This window comes from Oncorhynchus keta, chromosome 1, assembly GCF_023373465.1.
Source record: "Oncorhynchus keta strain PuntledgeMale-10-30-2019 chromosome 1, Oket_V2, whole genome shotgun sequence".
Classification (NCBI taxonomy): domain Eukaryota; kingdom Metazoa; phylum Chordata; class Actinopteri; order Salmoniformes; family Salmonidae; genus Oncorhynchus; species Oncorhynchus keta.
This window is the reverse complement of record NC_068421.1, coordinates 23,888,123-23,915,874: the sequence shown is the minus strand read 5'-3', so window position 1 is coordinate 23,915,874 and position 27,752 is coordinate 23,888,123. Positions and strand designations below refer to the sequence as shown.

The 27,752-nt window shown below is 46.0% G+C and overlaps 1 protein-coding gene and 1 long non-coding RNA gene across 8 annotated transcripts in view; both read right to left on the bottom strand.

Moving 5' to 3' along the window:
* Positions 1 to 27,515, bottom strand: part of LOC118370773 (protein c-ets-1-B) — a 47,827-nt gene extending 20,312 nt beyond the window's left edge. For 2 of the 4 annotated variants that reach the window (XM_035755901.2, XM_035755904.2), the window contains exons 1-3: positions 27,387 to 27,515; positions 25,971 to 26,065; positions 19,883 to 20,051 (exon numbers count right to left, since the gene is read on the bottom strand). In XM_035755901.2, coding sequence (XP_035611794.1) covers positions 19,883 to 20,051; positions 25,971 to 26,039 — 238 coding nt within the window. In that variant the 5' untranslated portion in view covers positions 26,040 to 26,065; positions 27,387 to 27,515. Of the gene's footprint in view, positions 1 to 12,141; positions 12,551 to 19,882; positions 20,052 to 25,970; positions 26,066 to 27,386 lie in introns of those variants that run through there. The other 2 variants (XM_035755903.2, XM_035755905.2) reach the window with 2 other exon arrangements.
* On the bottom strand, positions 64 to 11,080 carry LOC127930023 (uncharacterized). 4 transcript variants are annotated; one of them, XR_008136543.1, is made up of 5 exons: positions 3,346 to 11,080; positions 2,779 to 2,902; positions 2,258 to 2,629; positions 1,856 to 2,048; positions 64 to 1,604 (listed from the first exon to the last, which is right to left on the bottom strand). It is a non-coding gene; the product is annotated as an uncharacterized LOC127930023 (long non-coding RNA). The 4 variants fall into 4 exon arrangements; XR_008136544.1 differs by lacking the exon at positions 1,856 to 2,048 and having other exon boundaries at positions 64 to 1,790; XR_008136547.1 differs by lacking the exon at positions 1,856 to 2,048 and having other exon boundaries at positions 64 to 1,790; positions 2,289 to 2,629.
* Positions 27,516 to 27,752: the final 237 nt, after the last annotated feature.

The window sequence follows — 27,752 nt, the reverse complement described above, 5'->3', positions numbered from 1 at the left end:
CATAAACCCCTGCTATGATGCTGTCTCTGGCATGAGACTGGTGTGTTCATTCATAAACCCCTGCTATGATGCTGTCTCTGGCTGAGACTGCTGTGTTCATTCATAAACCCCCTGCTATGACGCTGTCTCTGGCTGAGACTGCTGTGTTCATTCATAAATCCCCTGCTATGATGCTGTCTCTGGCTGAGACTGCTGTGTTCATTCATAAACCCGCTGCTATGACGCTGTTTCTGGCTGAGACTGCTGTGTTCATTCATAAACCCGCTGCTATGATGCTGTCTCTGGCTGAGACTGCTGTGTTCATTCATAAACCCCCTGCTACGACGCTGCCTCGATATGCATGGAGCAGGCAACTTCCACTCACACAATGGGAGAAAGAGACACTGTGCTATCATGTGGCTATAAATAGACCTAGACTGAGTGTGTATGAATGTGTGCGTGTCGATTTAGGTCTGTCACTGTGTGTGTGTGTGTGTGTGTGTGTGTGTGTGTGTGTGTGTGTGTGTGTGTGTGTGTGTGTGTGTGTGTGTGTGTGTGTGTGTGTGTGTGTGTGTGTGTGTGTGTGTGTGTGTGTGTGTGTGTGTGTGTGTGTGTGTGTGTGTGTGTGTGTGTGTGTGTGTGTGTGAGAAAGACAGTGGGTGTGCGATCAAAGTGGGTAGAATGTCTATGGGGCTATTCAGTGGACTGTCAAATATTTCAGCAGTGAAATGCTTTTAAAGCCATAAAGGGCTGATTTATTTCAGTCCGTTGTGAGATTAACATCAGTGGCTGACAATACACCTCTCTTTCTCTCTCTCTGCAGCACTGCAAGGCTGTATTTAAGTATGCGAGAGGGTCCACTTCCTGAGGCTAAGGTGTCACTTCCCAGAAAGAAAGAGAGAGGTTAGTTGTGGGTTGAGCGGGTCGGTCATTTCAGGGCCAACCCCGGTTAACCCCTTTATGGAAAATATCCCTCCACGGCTAATATAGGTTATTAGGCAGCGTGGTGGGTACCACCAGGGGGTCCTACTCACTCAGGGACCCCATGTCCAGAGGTGACACCACTATCTGAGAGAGCTTTGATGGGGATTCCTATCAGTCCCAGTCTGGGATTGAAGGGTTATAAACCCTGCTGACATAAAGAGAGACCATTCAGCAGGGGAATGAAGTTGGGGGGGTGGGGGTTCAGAGGGCAGTCTATGTCCTGAGAGGACCGCTTGTTCTACCGCTATTTGGATTCCCATGTAAAGGCCAGAGACAGTAATAGAAGAGGCCACTCGGCACTCGCTAGAGGAAGCTGCCGGGCAGGCAGAGTAGTTGCGTTACAGCAGGACCGACCATGAGCCAGGGCCAGATGAGGGCCAGCCCAGGCGCTGCTCTGAGGTCACAGGCTGGGGCTATCTCACCATCCATCCATCCCTCCCTGTTGGAACACTGCAGCTATTCTTAGGGCTCCACCGCTGTCTGCCCACTCCCTTCACAAGCCTGTGGTGCTCAGCCTCCAGGCCTGTAACTACTACTACTGTTGACCAGACCTGCAACTACTACTACTACTGTTGACCAGACCTGTAACTACTACTACTGTTGACCAGACCTGTAACTACTACTACTACTGTTGACCAGACCTGTAACTACTACTACTACTGTTGACCAGACCTGTAACTACTACTACTACTGTTGACCAGACCTGTAACTACTACTACTACTGTTGACCAGACCTGTAACTACTACTACTACTGTTGACCAGACCTGTAACTACTACTACTACTGTTGACCAGACCTGTAACTACTACTACTACTGTTGACCAGACCTGTAACTACTACTACTACTACTGTTGACCAGACCTGTAACTACTACTACTACTGTTGACCAGACCTGTAACTACTACTGTTGACCAGACCTGTAACTACTACTACTACTGTTGACCAGACCTGTAACTACTACTGTTGACCAGACCTGTAACTACTACTGTTGACCAGACCTGTAACTACTACTGTTGACCAGACCTGTAACTACTACTACTACTGTTGACCAGACCTGTAACTACTACTACTACTGTTGACCAGACCTGTAACTACTACTACTGTTGACCAGACCTGTAACTACTACTGTTGACCAGACCTGTAACTACTACTGTTGACCAGACCTGTAACTACTACTGTTGACCAGACCTGTAACTACTACTGTTGACCAGACCTGTAACTACTACTACTACTGTTGACCAGACCTGTAACTACTACTGTTGACCAGACCTGTAACTACTACTGTTGACCAGACCTGTAACTACTACTACTACTGTTGACCAGACCTGTAACTACTACTACTACTGTTGACCAGACCTGTAACTACTACTACTACTGTTGACCAGACCTGTAACTACTACTACTACTGTTGACCAGACCTGTAACTACTACTACTACTGTTGACCAGACCTGTAACTACTACTACTACTGTTGACCAGACCTGTAACTACTACTACTACTGTTGACCAGACCTGTAACTACTACTACTACTGTTGACCAGACCTGTAACTACTACTACTACTGTTGACCAGACCTGTAACTACTACTACTACTGTTGACCAGACCTGTAACTACTACTACTACTGTTGACCAGACCTGTAACTACTACTACTACTGTTGACCAGACCTGTAACTACTACTACTACTGTTGACCAGACTTGTAACTACTACTACTACTGTTGACCAGACTTGTAACTACTACTACTACTGTTGACCAGACTTGTAACTACTACTACTGTTGACCAGACCTGTAACTACTACTACTGTTGACCAGACCTGTAACTACTACTACTACTGTTGACCAGACCTGTAACTACTACTACTACTGTTGACCAGACCTGTAACTACTACTACTACTGTTGACCAGACCTGTAACTACTACTACTACTGTTGACCAGACCTGTAACTACTACTGTTGACCAGACCTGTAACTACTACTGTTGACCAGACCTGTAACTACTACTGTTGACCAGACCTGTAACTACTACTGTTGACCAGACCTGTAACTACTACTGTTGACCAGAACTGTAACTACTACTGTTGACCAGAACTGTAACTACTACTGTTGACCAGAACTGTAACTACTACTGTTGACCAGACCTGTAACTACTACTGTTGACCAGACCTGTAACTACTACTACTACTGTTGACCAGACCTGTAACTACTACTACTACTGTTGACCAGAACTGTAACTACTACTGTTGACCAGAACTGTAACTACTACTGTTGACCAGAACTGTAACTACTACTGTTGACCAGAACTGTAACTACTACTGTTGACCAGACCTGTAACTACTACTACTACTGTTGACCAGACCTGTAACTACTACTGTTGACCAGACCTGTAACTACTACTACTACTGTTGACCAGACCTGTAACTACTACTACTACTGTTGACCAGACCTGTAACTACTACTGTTGACCAGACCTGTAACTACTACTGTTGACCAGACCTGTAACTACTACTGTTGACCAGACCTGTAACTACTACTGTTGACCAGACCTGTAACTACTACTGTTGACCAGAACTGTAACTACTACTGTTGACCAGACCTGTAACTACTACTACTACTACTGTTGACCAGACCTGTAACTACTACTACTACTGTTGACCAGAACTGTAACTACTACTGTTGACCAGAACTGTAACTACTACTGTTGACCAGAACTGTAACTACTACTGTTGACCAGAACTGTAACTACTACTGTTGACCAGAACTGTAACTACTACTGTTGACCAGAACTGTAACTACTACTGTTGACCAGAACTGTAACTACTACTGTTGACCAGAACTGTAACTACTACTGTTGACCAGAACTGTAACTACTACTGTTGACCAGAACTGTAACTACTACTGTTGACCAGAACTGTAACTACTACTGTTGACCAGACCTGTAACTACTACTGTTGACCAGACCTGTAACTACTACTGTTGACCAGACCTGTAACTACTACTACTACTGTTGACCAGACCTGTAACTACTACTACTACTGTTGACCAGAACTGTAACTACTACTGTTGACCAGAACTGTAACTACTACTGTTGACCAGAACTGTAACTACTACTGTTGACCAGAACTGTAACTACTACTGTTGACCAGAACTGTAACTACTACTGTTGACCAGAACTGTAACTACTACTGTTGACCAGAACTGTAACTACTACTGTTGACCAGAACTGTAACTACTACTGTTGACCAGAACTGTAACTACTACTGTTGACCAGAACTGTAACTACTACTGTTGACCAGAACTGTAACTACTACTGTTGACCAGAACTGTAACTACTACTGTTGACCAGAACTGTAACTACTACTGTTGACCAGAACTATAACTACAGTATGCCTCACTCGCTTTACAATACAAAACACACAGCTCTCCAGGGTCTGAGGCTAACAGAGACGAATGCCCCCACAGCTTCTCTTCTCTATTTCTCTATGTTTGAAATTCTAGCTTCTGATGTGTGGTAAGTACATTAACTCGTCCATATTGTTTACCAGTCTCAGTTCATGTGTGATGATATTAGCTGCCTTTTTCAATTGATCCAAGGCTATGCCTGGTGGATGCTGAGTTTCTCTTGAAAGCTGGTGGAAATTCCCTGCTTACTGCAGAGGGGGGAAAACAGAGACAAAGCTCTTACTGATGGCTCATGCTCACCATCCATGCCAGCCGCCTACATGTCTTGCTACTCACGATCATACACTCAACACTTCAATCATAGAGACAGAGCAGATGTTTTTATACGTCTTCAAAGTAGAAATGACGACTGTGTTGCAAAATGTCTCACTCTGCAAAAATACATACACATTTTGCAATGCCCCAGCTCTCTATGAAAAACGCCTACAGCAAATTTCAGAACACTTCAATCTACCAAAGACCAAAAACATGGGGAAAAAGCAGGAAAAGGCCGCTCCGTGTTCTTTGTGAGTTAGCAGGTCTCTGGCTAGCTGTTAGACTACCATGCCAGAGAGCAGAGCAGGTGGTGTGAGCTTAGCGGCATGTAGCAGCTTTCCCTGGCCCCAGCCCAGTTGTAAACACACAGGGGATGCTCTGAGGGAACTGTTTAGGCATTAAATCAAACACACGACATATCTGACAAACAGTTTACTTGCTCGCTTGCATTCTTCTAACAAACCCACCATGCCTGTCCTGTTTTCAGCCCAAACTGCAACAGTTTCCTGACACTGTTCTGAAATGTGGCGGGAAGCGTTACCGCCTGAAAGTAGAGGGAAGCCATCATATTAACAGAATATTCATTCATTCCATAGTTCTGTTTGTGACACTCTACGCACACAAACACTATATGGATACAGTTCTACATCATAGAGCTCAATGTGCTCTGCTCATTCTAGGGCATGGGCGACAGATGGACAGTGGATAAATAAATTCCCTCCAGACCACATTGTTTTCATGTTGCGTGCCATACATTCCTCTGGTGTTTAACAATCACTAATGTGCTTCCCACAGCTTTCTTGTGTGCCTCTAATGAGTCAGAGAATGACTGTGGCCCCTTAGAAAACGGTTGGAGTTCAAATACATTAATTCATCTCTATTTTCGATGGAACAGTGATGTTTTAGAGTTGAAATTGATGTTTGAGTGAGAGGCAAACAATCATATATTTGTAAAACATATCAAACATCTACTTACTTTTCACCTCTATCTCAACGTAGGTGTTTTTTGACGCAATGCAACACTTCAGACAAAATGAAATAGCTGTGTGTGTGCTGATCAAATTATGTGTAACAGATGGACAACAGCAACTCATGGGACACATGCACACGAGCGTGCAAACACTCACACACACAGACTCATCCAAAACATTGAGTAGATGTGACTCACACCGTCAGAGAATGACTGAACATTGTCTTCCTCTTGACGTGAGTAAACATAATGCAAGCAATCAGTCTATCTAAATAAATATCATCATTTACTCATTATTTGTCATTTCTTCCAAAGAAGTTCCCCAAAAAAACATACTGGAGTCTGAGCTCTGAGGGCTGAGGATAGGAGCACGTTGAGAGACCTCTTCATGTGGTTTTATGAGAAACTGCCAGTGGACTGTGTCCCAGCAGCTCTGTAGTGATGGAAGTGAACGCTGTCAACTTCTCATTAGGACAGACCCTTGGGCCTCCTCCAGACGCCCACATTAATTGTCGTTAGCAACACTCAGTCTGGAGATTGCCAGGCCAGGCCACTCACTCCATCCCAAATATGCAGATATGAAGAAAGAGAGAGAAGGAGCCAGGCCAAGCTAAGGCATCCAGCTGTTCCAAACACCCAACTCTCAACCAACCACAGTCCTGGCCCCAACCTCCCCTCCTTGGGGTCCAGAGCAGAGCAAGGTAAGGGCACATGCGCCTCCGATTTGACTGTGCCTGTGTCACTGAGGCCCGACTCGACATGAGTGCCACAGAGCCTCACCTACATCATAGAACTCTCCTCCCCCGCCACAGCTTTACTTATTGTTCCCTGCTAAGTAGAGCAGACCTGCTTGTCAATACCCCTCTGATATAGTAGGGTTGACATACATTAAAGTGCAAGCTGTGGCTCATGGGACATTCACTACTAGCATGATTACAAAAGCAGCACTCATGCTGACTCCAAAAACAGGTGGTCTGCAGAAAACAGAAAATGCATACAAAAAGGAAAGAGGAAAATCTGGGCCGCTGGCCGTAAACAAAAGACCGGGCTCCTCGGAGGACACCAGATTGATGTGTATACCAGGCAAAGTATTCTTACTCTGGGCAAACAACCTCCTGATGAGGAACTGTAAAACAGCAATATGGGGACAGAAATACATGTAGTGCCACGCACAGGGAATGGTGGGATGCGTGGGAGGTGGTTGGCCATGGTTTGGTGAGGCAGCGTGGACCACCACTAGTCAGTTCCCAGTCAGCTCTCCCAGTCAGTCCAGTAATGTGGAGTAATGGGGAAAGGAAGGGCCTGTGGCGGCAGGAGGCAGCCAGTGGCATGCAGTGGTGTGGCTGGTGCTGTGACTCAGTGATTAGCAGAGACTGACAGACAGCTAGGATGAGAGAAGCCGACGCCACATCAAGGCCTGAGGTGACGTTAGACTGAGAGATGCTCATGTGGCCCACAGAGAGGCTGGAAAAGAGGAGGGAGAGGAGGAATGAGAGGAGGAATGAGAGGAGGAATGAGAGGAGGGAGAGGGGGAATGAAAGGAGGAATGAGAGGAGGGAGAGGGGGAGAGGAGGAATGAGAGGAGGAATGAGAGGAGGAATGAGAGGAGGAATGAGAGGAGGGATGAGAGGAGGAATGAGAGGAGGGATGAGAGGAGGAATGAGAGGAGGGAGAGGGGGAGAGGAGGAATGAAAGGAGGAATGAGAGGAGGGAGAGGGGGAGAGGAGGAATGAGAGGAGGAATGAGAGGAGGGAGAGGGGGAGAGGAGGAATGAAAGGAGGAATGAGAGGAGGGAGAGGGGGAGAGGAGGAATGAGAGGAGGAATGAGAGGAGGGAGAGGGGGAGAGGAGGAATGAGAGGAGGAATGAGAGGAGGGATGAGAGGAGGGATGAGAGGAGGGATGAGAGGAGGGAGAGGGGGAGAGGAGGAATGAGAGGAGGGAGAGGAGGAATGAGAGGAGGAATGAGAGGAGAAATGAGAGGAGAAATGAGAGGAGGGAGAGGGGGAGAGGAGGAATGAGAGGAGGAATGAGAGGAGGGAGAGGGGGAGAGGAGGAATGAGAGGAGGAATGAGAGGAGGGATGAGAGGAGGGATGAGAGGAGGGATGAGAGGAGGGATGAGAGGAGGGATTAGAGGAGGGATTAGAGGAGGGAGAGGGGGAATGAGAGGAGGGATGAGAGGAGGGAGAGGGGGAGAGGAGGAATGAGAGGAGGAATGAGAGGAGGGAGAAGGGGAGAGGAGGAATGAGAGGAGGAATGAGAGGAGGAATGAGAGGAGGGATGAGAGGAGGGATGAGAGGAGGGATTAGAGGAGGGATTAGAGGAGGGAGGATGTAAAACTCAGGGACGTGCCATTTCTTTGTTTTGGTTGCAGTCTTGAGAAGGCTTATTGGGGAATGTTGTTTCTGATGTTTCTGACACGGTCAAAAGAAACTATCTTTCAAGTTCACATACCGTTATACAACCAAATTACATTTTTCAACTTGATTCCACACATACCTATGCTTCAGCACATCTTACAGTATGTCACACCTTCAAATGCCTTTCTTGCTCCCTCTCTCTACACATATGCTTACTATTTAGTACACTGATGTATCCACAAGGTAGCACACCTATTGTATATGACTAAACTCTAAAAGGGTAAATGAATACGTGCAGTCATCCCGATATTGTCCATTCATGATAACATTTCACAGATTAACAGGGGAAGACCACGGTCAAAGAGATGAATGAACGAAGGATGAGGAGGGAGGAGGAGATACCCATTTAATGATATTATAGGGTGACATCACAGCCCATTCACAGCAGAGACACTGGGTCATTGTGGCCAGTAGTAAAGTACTTCTCCTCATAGACAACTATTCTACCAACGTCTGCTCTGCATAAAATTAGACTGTGGCCCATTCAGGAGACTGGGCATCCAATGCGCACTGGGCACAATGGCAGCCTGGCATCATGGAGACATTGTTTAGGTAAACACTGTCTAAATACTATGGGCACAGCACCAAATACCAGGCACCGAAAAGTGCTCTTGATCTAACATCCTGGTTGGCCATTATTTGACTCAGCAAAGTGAAATGGACCTGAGCAAATGTGTTTGTTCTGTTGGGTCCAGAAGCAGCAGCCCACATCAGAGGAGGCTGAATCGCCCCACCGCTGTTTGCACAGCTGCCAAGTGGCCAGGCGGGATCAAACACGGGCACATTTAGCATTTTATACCCCACTACTGAAGGAGCGCTGACACCGTCAAACCAGCCTTCAGCCGACACACGCTTATTCAAGCCACCATGCCCAGGAGGAAAACACACCTCACCATGCCAACAGGCACCCACCCGGGGAGAGATGGGTCGCGCCTCTGGCTCCTGGCCCACTGAGGGCCCTGGCTGGCTGTGTGTGGCTAGGGTGTGTGGTGGCATAAGGGGTTCTGAGTGCAGCCGCCCGGCCCGGTAGTGCAGCGTGCCAGTTAAGACAAGCAGTGCCTTAATCAGATAAAAGGGAGACTGCGACCGAGCAGTCCTGCCTGCCTCACACATTCCTCTCAGTCAATTAACCCTGACCTGCAGACCTGACGAACAGAGAGAGCGGGATCTTAGACCATGTAGGGAGGACTCAGTCAGTACAGGACAGCACATGTTCTTATACAGGATGGTAGGAGTAGTGTATATACAGTCCTGTAAAGAAGCCATAAGCTACATTCTTTTCAAATCAGAAAAAGAGGCAGTTATTTTGCAATCCGACACCCTCCATCTTGAGAAGAAATCGGACTTATCTAAGCCTTGGCAGCTCCACTCCATAGCTTTATCGTTTTGTTATGGCTACTTGATACATGGGGTAATCAGCTACTGCACCATGCTCTACTTTATACTGAGCTTATATCTAATTCAATATAGCAGCACTTTATTGCCAAGTGTTCACTTGCATGTGGAAAACTTTCACTTGTATTTCCCAATATATCATTGGCACTACTTTTTGGAATCCCAAAGAATCTGACTTGTGTGTAGGAATGAAGGATCTACTATGTCAGTACCACTACTGTAACTCAGGAACCTGCTTTGTGGAATATAAACAGCTTTGTTTTGGATCACCCCTAACCTCCACCACAGCCTGTAGGCACTTAAAAATAATTACCTCAGTGGGATAGTGAAAAAAAAGCTTCAGTAAACTGACACCCGCTGCACCTTCACAAAGATAGAAAAATAAACAAGACAATGAGATGTACTCCAACCACTTAATCCTATTGTCTTGCTGTGTGTGTGTGTGTGTGTGTGTGTGTGTGTGTGTGTGTGTGTGTGTGTGTGTGTGTGTGTGTGTGTGTGTGTGTGTGTGTGTGTGTGTGTGTGTGTGTGTGTGTGTGTGTGTGTGTGTGTGTGTGTGTGTGTGTGTGTGTGTGTGTGTGTATAGAGAGAAAAAGAGACAGAAAAAAGTTAGACCTGTATCTTAGTGTAAATGTTACTAACCAAATCCTCTGCCTAAGTGTCATCACTCTATAGCTCACTTAACCCTTTCCACCATTCACAGACAAAATGCTGTTCAAGTATAAACCAGCCACGAGGAACATTGCAATTTCCTCTTTGGATCAGAAAGAGCAGGAAGGGTTCAGTTCATCAGTGGGCCATTGGTCTACTGTCCTATTTGCAGTGAAAGAAGCTAGCTACATGGAAACTGGGAAGGAGTAGACGGAATGTGTATGTCTGATGTAGAGAGTCTTGGCAGCTACAGCCTGACCCCAGCACACATGGTCGGCAGAGGAAGAGGGAGCTAGCATTGCGAAATGGCTTTGCAAGATAGCAGTATGTTTTGGCAACCCCACTGCAGCTGTCAGCAACTTTTTTATATGAGTGTGTTACCATTCCTGTGTGTGTATGTGTGTGTGTGTGTGTGCACCTTCTGCAGGTGTAATCTGAATTAAAGTGGTGAACACATCACCAGTGCTTCACCTCAAGGAGTCATTACACATTCTTCCTTTTTTTCAGCGTATCGGGTTACGGTGTAGTGTATGTATTGTGTTTCCATTACGTCTCAAGCCTTTGCCACCTTAACAGCTGGCACACTTCTGAAGCTAAAAACTTGTCTGATTATTAGCCTGATGTTAGCTACTAAAGCCCAGTCAGACCTATCAATGAAGGAAGAAAGAGTGAAATCAGCCTGATTCTCTGTGTAAAAGAACAGTCACTTTGAGGGGAATTAAACCACAAGGATCTAAATACAGACACAAACACTGTGTTGTGTGGGCTTGTCTCCATGCCACAGCCTAGTGCAACCTGGCCTTACGGGCAGCAGGCAGGATATCCAGCCGTTAGGCCTGCACACTCATCACCACCGTCTGCCTCTGGTTCTCTCTGGAGACGCCAGCTAAACCACTCAGCACAAGGAGGAGATGAGAGGGGGAATACTGATGACTGGGCGTGGTCTCCCATGCAGACAGAGCAGCATGCCTGATATGACACCACCCCCCCCCCCCCCCACCCCCCCACCCCCCTGTGCTGGGGCAACTCTGGGTGGCCAGAGAGGGAGACTGGGAGAGGCCGTTAGATGGGCTGTGATTGGGAGAGGAGATGGGACTGTGATAGTAGGTGCCCGGAGAGGCATGATCTCAGGATGAAAGAGAAGGCTTACTCTCTAGAGGGAAATCATTTGGACAGATGTTTTTTTTATTACTATTATACCAAAGGCATACACAACAGGCACAAGGCTACTGTACCTCCATAAATAATCATGTGTTCAAATTAACAAACTTTTTATGAATGAGGAAATGTGTCAACTGTCAAATTAAAATATATATTTTCAACATGCTTATGCACAATGTCAAACTGATTGCTTTAGTTTTATATTATTTACCATAGCTGAAGTAAGTGTTCATACAGGTAAAATAGTTAAATCATGTCTCCTCATAAATTAACTCTTCATCCTCTGAAATATGATTGTCAGTCTAGTGCAGGGTTCAGCAGCAGCAGCAGCCTACAGTCTAGCCTTGTGATACAGAGCTTTAGACCGGTATAGACAGAATAGTCCCTGCATCATGTCTACTGAACATGAGATAGAAGATTAAGAAATACAACTATGTAAACGGGCGATATCATTCATTTTGTAGGTTAGGAGTAGGTTATGAACCAAACATAATGTACTGTAACCTAAATTGCATAAGAGTAATGTGAAACATGCATTTTCCCTTGTCCATTATTTTATACAACACAACTGTCTGGAACCACAAACATTTATCGAAACCTGTTGTCTTGTTAATGCATACACATCGATTATTGAGATGCGATAGGACGCGGACATTATGTCCGGTTAGGCTACATGATGGCTTTATCATAGGGAAATACTTATCACCTCCACTGATACATGTTGCACTACTTAGGACGGCATTTTGGCTTACAGAAGTTTGAAATGCAAGCCGCTAACTGGCCGGGAAAAATATGAAACATATGGAGCGCAGGCTACTGTAATTACAATGTTATATTATGTCAAAGTTCAAAAGTTGATTTACTCACCGTCCATTCTTTCAGACTTTATGATGGTTAACGTCGGTTTCATGTCGACAGCTGCCGTCATGATCATCAGATCAATTTGTTCGATAACGGGATGCTCTATTTATGTCTCTCTCTCGAACACAATAGTTCATAAATAACGATATGATTTACTCAAAAACAATATTGCGTTTTTTCTTATCCTCCCGCTTCAATTTATCTCCACCAACATTTCTCCAGTAGGCTACAAACTTCTCTCCCCGCTACTCTCTCTCTCTCAGCTACTCTCTCTCTCAGCTATTCTCTCTCTCTCTCTCTCTCTCTCTCTCTCTCAGCTATTCTCTCTCTCTCTCTCTCTCAATTCAATGGCTTTCTCTCTCTCTCCTTCCCTCCCTCCCTCTATCTATCTCCGTCAGGGCGTTTCTGTCGCTCTGACTGAGAAGCACGGAAAAGATTGTTCCCTCTGTGGAGCCTAAATGTACGATTTGACATCTGAAGGGGCGGTGTTTCGACAGCCCGTGCTCAAGTTCGTTTTGCATGGCCCGGTTCCCCGGGTGAGGAGAGTTCTCCTTTTAGAACATTCCATTGGTCCTTAAGTGACATCTACACTCAACCGGAGCACCAGGCGATGCAAAAGGAACTCCACCATTGATTCACAATTCAATTACGTTCTTGTCCACTGTCTTTCTGTGAGAAACAATGATCCACATGTTTCCGCAAATTAGTCAAATTCAATGGCTGACAGTAGGCTTTTTTGGACATCTGATTTGTTAGGCTACTTCTTGTATTTAGAGATTAGTTCTGTTTAGTTTTTATGCACAACAATAGACCTACAGAATTGCATCCATGTTCTATAATCCAAGTGTCAAAGACTCCCCCATAACGCAACTTTTATGAAACATTATAGGAAGGTCTTCAATTGAAATGTTACAAATGACATAATTATGCAGATAGAGACCTAATACAGTGAGTCAATAACCCTATACAATTCGCATTGTTTATGAAACATTCTCATTGTCACCCTTAAGCACAAGTTAAAAGAAAGGCTTGGGAAGATTGTTAAACATCTGATAGACCAGCATACAGAGCAGTATACAAAGCATCCCAGGCTAAGGGGTCCGTCTGTGTCCAATTCCAAGGGTCCAAGCGTCCTCATAACATGCAACCGGCCCTCATAAACACCTCAGATTATTTCCTGTTCACCTTGTACTGATCAATAAAAAAACAAGGATGCCTATTTACAGAACTACCTCTCAGGCTTTAGAAAAGGGATGACGTTTTGGAAGAATGGACAGGATTTGATGCTGCTGAAACTTGAAACGCGTCCAAAAATCACCCCGTATACACAGAGAGTTCAAAATAACTGGATCAATCGTCTCTTCTATCGACAAATAAAATCGGGAGCCCCTGTTATCATGGCCATCACTGCTAATCTGGTTTGTAAGTGTTACTGTTTAATCTATAAGATCCTTTTTATATTTGAGTCTGATTTTTAGGCTACTCTGATGAGGGGCAATCAACGTGTCAACGTCATTTAGGATATGGAATCAAGATTTAGTTATGCCTCTTGTACGAGAATGACTGAATATCTGAGCGAGAGAGAAAGAGTACTGGTGCTCCACTTGAAACAATGACAACCACAAGGAAATTACCTGCCATGGCAACAGATTGTCATTGCAATTTTTTACATGCAGGTTGCTCTGCTTCTTTAGTGGAACCTAGTTATGTTGACAACAGTGGGAGGGTCTGTCCAAGACAATATTACTGGTAGAAGTAGACAGATAAAGTACAATAGTTTCATTGTTTGTGAGCTGTAGAATTAATGCCTCAAACAAACAATATAGTGACATAGGATTTAGCCAATGTATCAGCATCCAATCTACACAGATCTGCATACAAAAAATAACATAGCTAGATAAATCAATATGGTCCATCCTAATTTGCAAGGCAATATGATTCTACATATACGTAGCTATATCTCCAAATGGGATTGGGAGGTAGGGAAGCCAGTGGTATTGATCATGTATGGATTTTTAAATAGGGATCTTTCACCATCTCCATTAGCAAACCTGGATATGAGCCATAGTGGAAATGCCAGGCAGAGATGTTGTGTGGCCTCTGCGGTCTCACAAGGGCCTGTCAAGGGGGTGGGTATGAGGGGAGGGGTGGTTTAAAGGTACGCTTACTTCATTTCAGTCAGTCAGTCAGTCAGTCACTCTCCACTCTCTCCCTCTCACTGCCCTCTTTGTTTTGTCTTAATGAGCTCCTTGTATCTACTCTTAAAAGGACAGCCCAGGTCCTTTGTGCCTGAGGGCAGCTATTAAGACTAATAGCGTTGCTGACTAATATCTGGACCGGAGCTAGCTGAGTGGCCTTTTCAAGGCCACTTTTCATTATGCCCCCTCTCGCTCCGTTATAAGAAACATCCATGTGTTAATGGTGAACATTTAAAGGTATTAATCTATGTACTTAATATCTTAGTTTGAAACTTATTAAGTTCCAGAAATAGGTCAAGTTGAATATAAACTTTTGTTTAATGTTCTGAGAGCTCCACAGACACATATAAGCACAGGCAGACAAAATTTGAGGGGATGTACCCACTTCCACTTGGTTAATACACTCCGGTTTTCATTCAGTATTATATTTCTGACAGGCTAAACTAATTTCCATGAGCGTTACAACAGAGGGAATAAGAGCTGGGTCTCCCTTTACTAAAACCAATGGTTCAAAGAGAAACTCTGAGAGGAAATATTAAAGTTGATTTATTTATTACAAAAGCCAGTTACAGATGTAGGATCTTAATTTGCAGGATTGCAATGCAGGACATGTAAAATGTGCACTGTATTTGAGGTTTAAAAAAGGCTTCTGAAGTTTGTAATTTCAGACTTGTCCATTAATTATAATCCACATTTCCTGTTGCTGCAGAATTATTTTTCTGCTATAGCAAACTGTCTCAAATTAAGATACTACATCTGTAAGAACTGGGGCTGCTGTTGTTAACCACACAAACAGTTTCCTGGACACTACCACGTCAAGTTAGTCACTGGTCATTGTACTGTAATTTATACATTGTACAGTTCCAGGAAGAATGGTTATGGGAATGAAAATGTCTCTCTATGTCATTTTAAGTTTAAGTGACAGTCCTCCCAATGAGACTGAGCAGCACCACCGTCATGTTCCACAAATAAGGCAACATGTGCACTTGGGTTTCAATGTCTCGCTTCTTCACCTGGCAAATGCTGTTGCCATGGTTTTGACAGTTAGGGGTTCACGCAATGGCATTGCATTTTAGCACCCATAGCTAAAGCAAAGCTGCTCCTCGGGCACATCTGTGATGGCTGACTGCCTCTCTTTAATCCAGACATTTAACTGGTGCACCTGCTGCTGCTACCAGAGGTTAACTGACAGCTAGCTAGCTGAAAGGACCTGCTGCTGCTACCAGAGGTTAACTGACAGCTAGCTAGCTGAAAGGACCTGCTGCTGCTACTAGGGGTTAACTGACAGCTAGCTAATTGAAATGACTAGCTGCTGCTACCAGGGGTGATCTGAAAGCTAGCTAACTGAAAGGACCTGCTGCTGCTACCAGGGATTACATGAGTGCTAGCTAGCTGAAATGACCTGTTGGTGCTACCAGGGGTTAACTGAATGCTAGCTAGTTGAAAGTTTAACCCATGACCTATACTATATCCTGGGGATTGAAGCTCACCTTCTTTTGACATCGGTCCCTCTCTTTAAGTTTTGGGTGTCATTCCTTGATTACATCATGATGACATGCCTTCCCCTGGTTTTAGATATGATTCAATTTACAAGGATGTATTACAGTATGCTTTGCTTAGAAACAATGGCTAGGCTGGGGAATTGTTGGTGAGCTGTTCTTTCTTTATGTGCCTTAAAATGCAACACGTTGTCATGTTTATCTTTTTGTTACAATATGAAACCCAGACACTAGGGTTTGGAGGTAGTGGAGAAGCGTACTGAAATGAAAAATACTATTTTGTTACCACCAGCCAATCGGTATGGTATGACTGGATTGGCGTCCCTGTTCTTAGGTACCACCTAGCGAGTTATTGACCACACACACACACACACACACACACACACACACACACACACACACACACACACACACACACACACACACACACACACACACACACACACACACACACGGATCCCTGTTGGCCCTTGTCTCTTAGCCGTCTGGGGATGCGACAGGCTGGATGCAGTCCTGCTGAGATCACAGGCGTCCAGTAGGGACAGAACCACAGTGCGTGTGTGGTGAGTGACCGTATGTATGTTTGAGTGAGTATGCGTGTGGGTGGTTCTGCGCCTGCCTGAACATAAGTTCAGCTCTTTCTGAACAATTAGCTTCGATAAAAAGGACATCTCTTTCTCCATTAGCGCCACCACGTGCCCTCCATTGTGCAGATAATTCAATCCCCCCCAGGCCTTCCTCCTTCTCTCTCACAGTTAGAGAGCTCACTGATAAAGCTCCAACACCCCCTTCAGCTAAAGGAAAGCCCCTCATCTCCTCAGCTACACTACAGCCTGTTTATTAGAAGCACGTCTTCATTACAATATTGTGTTAAAATCATTAGCTGGATTGATTGGTTGACTATAAAAGCTCACTCTATTCCAAATGTGATATGATTATGATACCATTATGGTTATAACAATGACATAGTCATTACCTGTTATCGACAGTGATGCACTGACACACTCATAAGGGTGTAATGACAGTATGTATTACTAAGCCACACAATAGCATTTTTACAATAGTGATCTTTACCCACATTTTCCACCTTTCCAATGAGTTGGCATTAGTTGCATCACTGCTCCCAGTGATTGTACTATATGTCCTTGAAGACTGAATGTTCTGTATATGTAGTCACTGGTTAGTCACTGTAGAGGAACTGACCCCACTTACCTTTCCCAGGACTAGTCCTTGCCACTACATACAGAGGCTCTCTAGAGAACAATTTTGAAGTATGCCTGATGGTATTATCAGCTATCACAACAAATACAGCCAATGTCACTACTACAACCACTCGCAAAAGCATAGCCTAGCGAAGTGGGGCTGCGATGTGACCCTCTGCTCCAGAGTTGTCTCTCTTTTTTCCATTCTCCCCTCATTTTGTTTTATTGTCGGGGGAAGTGTGTGCCGGCCTGATTAGCATCGCTGTTTCCTCCTTTCCCATAACCTCCAGACCCCCGCAGGCTGCCTGTTTACTCGTAGAAAAGACGTGCCCCTCATCAGAGGCGACCCCCCCCCCACACAATCTCTACCCCTCCCCTCATTTACTTTACTCCTCCCTCCCTCTCTCCCACCACCGGCCCTGTGACTCTCTTCCCCCCTCTATCCTCCCCTTTCCTCCCTCCTCCCTACTATCCAGCTGTTAAATCACATAAATTAAAACCTAGGCCAATGGTCCCTGGGTTCCATATCACAGCTGTGTGTTCTAAATGGGAGTGCATGTTTAAATGTACAGTGAGATCATAGGTGCCTGGGAGTGGAAGTGGGCTTTTTACTGAATGGGAGGATACAGTAATACAATACATGCCAGAAAACTGGTGTGAATTTAATGAATGGATATGTGTGGTGTGAGCGACTACCGGAAAGTAAAGTGTGTGTGTTTGTTTGTGTGTGCATTTCTGGGTTTCAGTGAGACTGTGCAGCACACACACCGTGGATCTAAGTGGGCGTTTAAGATCAGACCCAGTGGTGTGAGAGTGGCCAGGTTTCTGGAAGTGGAGAAGAGCGGAGCATAGATTGGAAAGGAGACGGGTGGAAAAGAGAGGAGAGTGCGGGTGTATTGTAAACAGTACTATGGCATGGCGGATGTCAGGAAGCTGTGTGTGACAGTGGGCTCAGGGCCAACCATGCAAAGGCCCTTCAACATACAACATCCCTTCACCACATCTGCTCTCAGCTCTCTCTCACAGTTACTGTAACAGCACGCTATAAATCCAAAGTCCAACAAAGTCATCTCATGTAAACTAAAAGGGTGTTACAGTACTGAATGAGGAAGTCAGTCTTTCAAACTTTGAGTTGTGTTTCTCAATTAAAAGTAGAGAACATTTTCATTACTGGCCCCAGTACTCAGCACATGTGCTGATATTATGTATCTGTCATCTATGTGAAAGAGAACCAGGGCAGTTTGTATTGGCCATACACAGTGAAACAGAAAGAGATTCTTCATACTTTGTATACTGTATTGGACATTCTAGGTGGATACTGACACACAGACAGTCATTTTCCATAATGTTAGCCTGACTCAACAGCAGTTGAGGTGGTATCTGTGTTTAATTGCATTGGTTCCATGAAAGGAAAAATGTAATGCATGTTCATTAGCAGAAATATGGCATTGATTAATCGTGCGCTGTGACTTGGGCTGTAAAATATGAAAGGGAAGCACACACAAATGTTTTCAAAGCTAAGCAAGGTGCAGGAGTGGCCTCATAAGCAGGCCAAGCTTACACACATGGTAAAGTGTGGCTTCAGGAAAGAAAGAGCACGTCTACTGGTGCCACAGTCAGCCAAAGAAGACTTCACGTCTATCCTTACTAGTTGATTTTCTCAGTAGTTTATTGAGATGAACTCAAACGACTATCGTTAAGAAGTCCAAATATTTTAATTTGAGAAACATATGGGTCAGATCAATGGTTTCAGGAAGTGGAGTGTGTCAAGGGTTACTGACCTGATTTTGAGATTTCAGCTCCATATACTGGGAAGCTACACAACAACATGCAAATGACACTCAGTGGGGTCACTAAACTCTAATTTCGTCTACAGGTGGTTGCATTGCGCGGACGAATGTAACGACATTGGTTTGCATGATCACCATCATGATGGAGAGGAGGTCAACTGGAGGTTGTTTTTTTCCACTTGATAATGTTTATGTCAACAGTTTAGCGCTGGAAGCACTGGAGGCTCCAAAGGAGTGTGTCTCCAGCAACAAACATCAGCAAATCCCATCAGATCCAGCCCTGACCCAATCCCCCCGAGGGGAACCAAGAGGCTTGGGAAAAATATGGCCGCCCTTTGGCCCTCCTGCCTCCTGTGCCCCTGCATCCAGCCTGGGTGGAGATGGAAGAAAGCTGGTGCCCGGCCTAAGCAACCCCCCCTCCCCATGGCGTGTGTCCCAGTCCCCTGAATAAATCACTCTTAAGAACGAGGGAGGCCAGAGTCAAACAGAGACAACGCACTGGGAGGAATGTTCCAGTTTAAAATAACCGGTAGGAAAAAAAGAGCCCAGGAAGAAAAATGCGGGGCATGTGGCGGTCCCTAGAGGAAGAGAGGAGGAGGAATCTGGTAAAGGCCCTGGGGTCAACGTCACCATGGTCCCCAGGGAGTAGGAGACCCACAGGGGGCCCCGGGCCACTCAGCCGGCCACTGTGCATGCAGCACTCTGGAGCCAGACAGACTGCCTGGACTGGTGCATGCGTGTGTGTGTCCATGTAAGATGTGGGGATGGGGAGGTGGGTGCCTGTGTGTGAGTCACAGTTCATTTACCACACCCCTCCACATAAAGTCCTTTGTTTCCAGTGAACACATAATTCACAATGAACAATATATTTCACCCCCAATCTCATTTCCGTTTTTACCCCAATCTAGTTTCCCTTTGAGGCAATACATGTGTTCCTTTGTGAAATTTAAAAGGCATATTTTACTTTGCTTGGTTAATTTGCTGTTTTAAGTGCAGTGACATGAAAAAACAGGCAGAAAACTGTGTTCTGTAGGATTTGGTCTTAGTCAGAGGCTTACTTTGGCTCCTACCTGTGGGTGCGAGGTCGTGTCCATTGGGTACCTCCTGCAGGGTGACATCTTGGGGGTAGAAGGGTCTGGATGGGGGGTAGTGCTGCTGCTGCTGGGGGTGAACCAACATACCAGGGAGCTGGGTCAGTGGTCCCATAGCCACCCCTCCACTCTGCCTCTGTAAAGGCAACACACAGCAGGGGGTTAACTCACTGGGCCTGGACATGATCTAGGGCTGGGCGATATTGCCAAAGTATAATATCACAATATGTTTCTTATTTTAGATGATATGGAGGTATTTGGTGGTATTTTATGTTTCTGAATAATATACATTTTAAGTCTGTTTTATGAGTAGTGCATAATCCGAGGATGGCAACAAATTAATTATAAGTGGTTTTAATGGGCTTTCTCCATTCCAATTGTTTTATACTCAGCCAAACTAGGACAAAACTGACATTGAAGTACTCAAATTCTTAGAATTTTTCATTTATGTAGCAGTGTACTAAATCACCTTTTTAGATGGTATTGTAAAAATCCATACCAGTATACCTTAAAATACGATGTATGGCCCAGCCCTAACCTGGTTCCTACAGCAACAGCAAGGCACAGATGCAGTATACAGTATCTCAACCTCACATCTTGTTTACTTTCAAACTGTGTTAACTTGCTGTGCATAATGTGATACAACAGTTTACTGACTTACTGCGAGAACGTCAACGAGCTTGATTGTAAGGGGAGAAGAGACCAAGCTAGAGTTTTAAAAATACTATTTTGGAGTGGAGCTGGCTGGTTTTGTTTTATGCTTCCCGTATAGATACAATGAAGGCTAAATTTGATTCAATAGGTTTATCTTTATTTCATCCTGTTGATCACATGTGAGATTGGACTGAGGGGAGATCCAAAGTGAATGTAGTAGTTGGGGGGAGGACCAGACATCAATACTGTATGTATGTGGATACACAATATATCAGGTGAGTAGATAACGGTCAGGACTATTCTGAGAAAAATGTCCATTGACTCAAAATCACACTAAGCAAGCACATGGAACATGATGCAGTTCTGATGCAGTACTTCAAGATATGGGTGTTCACACTCTGAAAGTGACATTTGATGCATACCTGGCAGGGATGTGATGACCAGTAGCAAGAAGCATAGGAGCCTCTCCAGTATCAGTTTCCATCTATCACCTCACCATAGGGACAATAGTGGTGGCTCCTGTCACCTCACCACTTAACTGACTACTGTCTGGTCGATCTTCACTACAGGCCTGGTTAGGAGCAGAGACCTCAGATCAGGGTACCTGACTGACTGCCCATCTGATAAGGACTCTTGTTAAAGCGATGCTGGGTTTATCAGTAGGCTGTCAGCTTTACAGCCAGCTAATAGTGAGTGAGAGGGGACTAGGGAGCCTAATCTAGGGAAGTCTCTAGGGGGTACGTGGGCCGATGACGGCACTATCAGTTCAGTCTGGCAGGGAGAGGGGAGTGATAGCCAGCGGAAGTGGGGCAGTCGTATCGGCACTGTAAAGCAGAGGAGGTTGGGGCACCTTAATTGTTGAGGATGGGCTCGTGGTAACAGCTGGAGCGGAATAAGTGGAATGGTATGAAATACATTGAACACACTGTTTCCATTTGTTTGATGCCATTCCATTTGCTCTGTTGTAGCCATTATTATGAGCCGTCCTCCCCTCAGCAGCCTCCACTGCTGTAAAGTGATATTGGAGGTCCAGCAAAAGTAGGTTGCTTGGAGTTCTCCATTCCTTTTGTGGATGATCCTTTGAGGTCACACATCTGATTTATAAAAGTAGGAGAGTCAGGGGCAATTCAACTACAGCATATCCCACAGTTATTCCTTTTTTAAAAACCTTAACCTTAATTTAACTAGGTCAGTCAGTTAAGAACAAATTCTTATTTTCAATGACGGCCTAGGAACAGTGGGTTAACTGGCTTGTTTGTCACGCCCTGGTCAAAGTATTTTGTGTTTATCTTCATGTATTGGGTCAGGCCAGGGTGTGGCATGGGGTTTTTGTATTGTGGTGTGTTTTGTCTTGGGGTTTTGGTGTTGGTATTGGGATTGTAGCTTAGTGGGGTATATAGCAAAGTCTATGGCTGTCTGGAGTGGTTCTCAATCAGAGGCAGGTGTTTATCGTTGTCTCTGATTGGGAACCATATTTAGGCAGCCATATTCTTTGAGTTTGTCGTGGGTGATTGTCCTTAGTGTCTTTGTTCCTGTCGCTGTGTTAGTTGACACAAGTATAGGCTGTTTCGGTTTTCGTTTTGTTATTTACGTTCTTTGTTTTGTAGTGTTTGTGTTCATTCGTGTTTACGTTGTTCATTAAACATGGATCGCGATCTACACGCTGCATTTTGGTCCGACTCTCCTTCACACCTAGAAAACCGTTACAGAATCACCCACCACAAACGGACCACGCAGCGTGTCAACAGGCAGGAGCAGCCCAAAGAGGAGATGCGCAATAAGGATTTCTGGACATGGGAGGAAATCCTCGACGGGAGAGGACCCTGGGCTAAACCAGGGGAGTGTAGCCGCCCAAAGGTGCAGACAGGAGAAGAGGCAACAGGAGCAGCCCAAAGTGGACTATACTTCTTGGGAGGAGATAGACAGGTGGGCGGTCGACCCAGGGAGAGTGCCGGTGCCCGCCTGTGATTCGATGGAGCAGTGCTCGGAAGGTTATCGGAGAATGGAGTTGGCGAAGCAAGCACGGCGACGCGGATGGAAGCCTGAGAGTCAGCCCCAAAAATGTATTGGGGGGAGGTTCACAGGGAGTATGGCTATGCCAGGTAGGAGACCTGTGCAAACTCCCTGTGCTTACCGGGGGGCTAGAGAGACCGGGCAGGCACAGTGTTATGCTGTGGTGCGCACGGTGTCTCCAGTGCGGGTGCATAGCCCGGTGCGGTATATTCCAGCTCCGCGTATCGGCCGGGCTAGATTGAGCGTCGAGCCAAATGCCATGAAGCCGGCTCTACGCATCTGGTCCCCAGTGCGTCTCCTTGGGCCGGCTTACATGGCACCAGCCTTGCGCTCGGTGTCTCCGGTTCGCCTGCATAGCCCAGTGCGGACTATTCCACCTCGCCGCACTGGCAGGGCGACCGAGAGAATTCAACCAGGTAAGGTTGGACGGGCTCGGTGCTCAAGAGCTCCAGTGCACCTGCACGGTCCGGTCTATCCAGTACCACCTCCACACCCCAGCCCTCCGGTAGCAGCTCCCCGCACCAGGCTTCCTGTGCGTGTCCTTGGTTCAATACCACCAGTGCCAGCACCACGCATCAGGCCTACAGTGCGCCTCGCCTCTCCAGCGCTGCCGGAGCCTTTCTCCTCTCCTGCGCTGCCGGAGTGTCCCGCCTGTTCAGCGCAGCCAGAGCCTTCCTCCTCTACAGCGCTGCTGGAGTGTCCCACCTGTTCAGCGCAGCCAGAGCTGTCGGTCTGCATGGAGCAGCCAGAGCTGTCAGTCTGCATGGAGCAGCCAGAGCTGTCAGTCTGCATGGAGCAGCCAGAGCTGTCAGTCTGCATGGAGCAGCCAGAGCTGTCAGTCTGCATGGAGCAGCCAGAGCTGTCAGTCTGCATGGAGCAGCCAGAGCTGTCAGTCTGCATGGAGCAGCTAGAGCTGTCAGTCTGCATGGAGCAGCCAGAGCTGTCAGTCTGCATGGAGCAGCCAGAGCTGTCAGTCTGCATGGAGCAGCCAGAGCTGTCAGTCTGCATGGAGCCGCCAGAGCTGTCAGTCTGCATGGAGCCGCCAGAGCTGTCAGTCTGCATGGAGCAGCCAGAGCTGTCAGTCTGCATGGAGCAGCCAGAGATGTCAGTCTGCATGGAGCAGCCAGAGATGTCAGTCTGCATGGAGCAGCCAGAGCTGTCAGTCTGCATGGAGCAGCCAGAGCTGTCAGTCTGCATGGAGCAGCCAGAGCTGCCAGTCTGCAAGGAGCTGGCAGTCTGCACGGAGCTGCCAGTCTGCACGGAGCTGCCAGTCTGCACGGAGCTGCCAGTCTGCAAGGAGCTGCCAGTCTGCACGGAGCCGCCAGAGCTGTCAGTCTGCATGGAGCAGCCAGAGCCGCCAGTCAGCGTGGAGCAGCCAGAGCCGCCAGTCAGCGTGGAGCAGCCAGATCTTTCAGTCTGCCAGGATCCGCCAGTCAGCCAGACTCTTCCAGATCCGCCAGTCAGCCAGACTCTTCCAGATCCGCCAGTCAGCCAGACTCTTCCAGATCCGCCAGTCAGCCAGACTCTTCCAGATCCGCCAGTCAGCCAGACTCTTCCAGATCCGCCAGTCAGCCAGACTCTTCCAGATCCACCAGACTCTTCCAGATCCGCCAGTCAGCCAGACTCTTCCAGATCCGCCAGTCAGCCAGACTCTTCCAGATCCGCCAGTCAGCCAGACTCTTCCAGATCCGCCAGTCAGCCAGACTCTTCCAGATCCGCCAGTCAGCCAGACTCTTCCAGATCCGCCAGTCAGCCAGACTCTTCCAGATCCGCCAGTCAGCCAGACTCTTCCAGATCCGCCAGTCAGTCTCTTCCAGATCCGCCAGTCAACCAGACTCTTCCAGTTCCGCCAGTCAACCAGACTCTTCCAGATCCGCCAGTCAACCAGACTCTTCCAGATCCGCCAGTCAACCAGACTCTTCCAGATCCGCCAGTCAACCAGACTCTTCCAGATCCGGCAGTCAACCAGACTCTTCCAGATCCGCCAGTCAACCAGACTCTTCCAGATCCGCCAGTCAACCAGACTCTTCCAGATCCGCCAGTCAACCAGACTCTTCCAGATCCGCCAGTCAACCAGACTCTTCCAGATCTGCCAGTCAACCAGACTCTTCCAGATCTGCCAGAACTGCCAGTCGGCCAGGATCTGCCAGTCGGCCAGGATCTGCCAGTCGGCCAGGATCCGCCAGATCCGCCAGTCAGCCAGGATCTGCCAGTCAGCCAGGATCTGCTGAGACCACCAGCCAGCCAGGATCTGGTAGATCTATCTACCTGCCTGAGCATCCTCTCACTCCCGAGCTTCATTCGTGTTTACGTTGTTCATTAAACATGGATCGCAATCTACACGCTGCATTTTGGTCCGACTCTCCTTCACACCTAGAAAACCGTTACATTGTTACAGGACATGGTCACAAAACATGGAAACCTCTGCCATTTCCTTCACATAAACACCCTCTTTGCATCTAGAATAACATGGAAAATTACCAAGGAAGAGGGCAGGGGAATCAGAGGCCTTATCTCTACTAATACATGTCAATTCGTAGGAAAAGCAGTGGCAACCCAGGTTCATCTTTCGAACACGTCTGGCCTCGGGTACAGTAATCTCAATTTCAAAGGCAAACAGAACCACCTGAGCCAATTAGAGGCGAGGGAGCTTTATCCCTCCATGTTTTGTACCAGAGCCAGGTTGGGTTGATATTTGCATGTGACCTCGTCCTCTTTGTCTAACGGGGCTGCATTCTGCATACAAATGGCAACATTTCTGCCAACGCTTGTCAACCTTCACCTTTCAGAGCCCAAATGACAGGAATCCCAATGTCCCTGATTCCTGTGATCTGACAGACTGTATTCATATGGTCCTTTCATTTGGATGGTGTTAAAAAGGCTGTTTACAAATAGCCTGCTCTATAGCACATCAAGATGGCATTACGTGGTAAAGTGTTGTGTTGTTCTGTGGGGCTGCTCTGCATGGCTCTAAATAGACTCAGTGGTGGTTAGGCCCCACACTAAGATATTTACTGCCGACATGGTTAGGAGGTAATAATGGTTTTGTAGAGAAGGTTGTGCAATCCAGAGGTGATTGAAACTATAGTCTGTTTTATTTCACATCAGCCTCCGAAGACAATGTCTAGCTCTGGTCCATAGTGGTCTAGAATGAAGAACTGATAGTGGATTTTTTTTAACAACAAATTGTGTCCATTTTTTAAAGTAAATCTAACAACACCCCAGTGTTGAACTAAGTTGACATGGATAGTCCGTATTGCGGTAGCTAGATTGATGGAATCCAGAGGTACTGTGCTAACACACTCTGCCTACACTGTGGCGTGTGGTAGGTAGCTAGTCCATCCACAGGTTGTAACAGCAATGTGATTTATGGTGGTTGGGGTCTTACCATCGCCCCCAGACGGTCACAGGGGTGAAGGGTCGGGTAGGAGGAAACTGGATCCATGTAGTAACTCATCCTGGGGTTTGGATGGAGCAGCAGGCCTGTGGAAGGGATCAGCATACAAACAGCCGGGCGGGGCCCCTATCAATCACGCGCTGTTTACACTGTGTTTGTGTGTGACTACAATAACCTGCCACCACAGGTCAACAGAGTGGCACCACCCCACACTACCCTGTGTAACATCTGATGCAGACATCCCAAACGACATTGTGAGAATTCTTCCTTTTTGCAACGTTGCCTTTAAATGACATAATCACTTGATGGAAAAGGTTTTAGAAATAGAGGATCTTTAATGGACAAGAACCCCCAAATGTAAAATTTGCACGGACAATGCAATAACAGATACTAAATTCTAGCCTACAACATTCCAGTCAAAATTATAATGAATTCAGTTGCTATTGTCTCTCCATATTTGGACATTTATATTAGGCAGATTTTTTTCAATATTCAGAATTGAACATGTTTAGTCACACTGTCTCCAGTGTTGATAGGTGATCACTTAACTGACTTGCCTAGTTAAATAAAGGTTCAATTTACCTGATGTTCCACCCCTCCTTCCCCCCTTGTCCTCTCTATCTCTCCCCCTCCCTCCCACTCTCCTTCCCTCCCACTCATTTTGGGAATCTCTTTATCAAGTGTTTACTAACAGCAACATCCACAGACAGGGGGAGCAGAAACCCAGCTGAGAGGAGAGCTTTTCCAGGGGAGCTGACTGACTACGTGGGCAGGGACAAGTAGCCTCGCATGTAGACCTCATTTAGCACACATAACAAAGACTTTATAACTTTCAAGTGATAACTAGTGTAATTGACTACTAAGACAAAAATAGGTTGTCTATCACAAAATTACATTAGGACACACATACTTTGCAGTTCATTGTGAGGTACTACATGTTTGTAAATATATTTTCGAAAAAACATTTGTCTTAATATTAAAAATAAATATAATTTGGCTTTACGACTGTGTTTAGAAATATAAACATGTTTTCCAAATGACTGGGTCAGTGGCCAATGGTACAGCAGAGAATCCAAACAGATACGCACGTGATAATACTATTGCATATGAATGCACATATACCAAAAATATTATTAAGCTGTAATATTTTTCTCGTAAGTATTTTGATGTACGTTTGAATAAAGAAAAACGAGGACTTCTCCGTTTCATTCAAAATGCAACAGATTGTACTGTTCATGCACGCTCCAACAGCATTCCTCACGGGAAGCGCAACAGCACTTCAAAGCGAGCTTTACAACACGATACATCAAATTCCTATTTTTTCACCTATTTATGTGTAAACAGTATTATTTTCTACCAACATATATCTACTGGATTTGTAAAATTGGTAAGAGTATATAACCTTACCGTGTGTTGTGAGTGAAACTTCTTTCAGGCTGGTTGAGTGGTGCGCTCTGCACGCTACTTAGCTGTGACAGTTCAGCGATAGACAATGCACTGATGCCGTACCTGGGCTTGCCGTGAGTCCAAGGAGGAAGGACAATGCACTTGCCGGATTTAAGTCCCACCCTCGAATCCTACCGAGACCCACTCAAAATCATTTTGGGGTTTTCCATACATTCGCTAAGTAACCGAACTGCTGTTATCCAAATAGAAAAACGTATAATTGTTTCGTGATGCATCTGGGTTTTCATTATCAACCCTATACAGGTTTGTCAATCGTGGACTTTACAAGTTAACTTGTATTCTTACTATCAAGCCAATGATTTGATC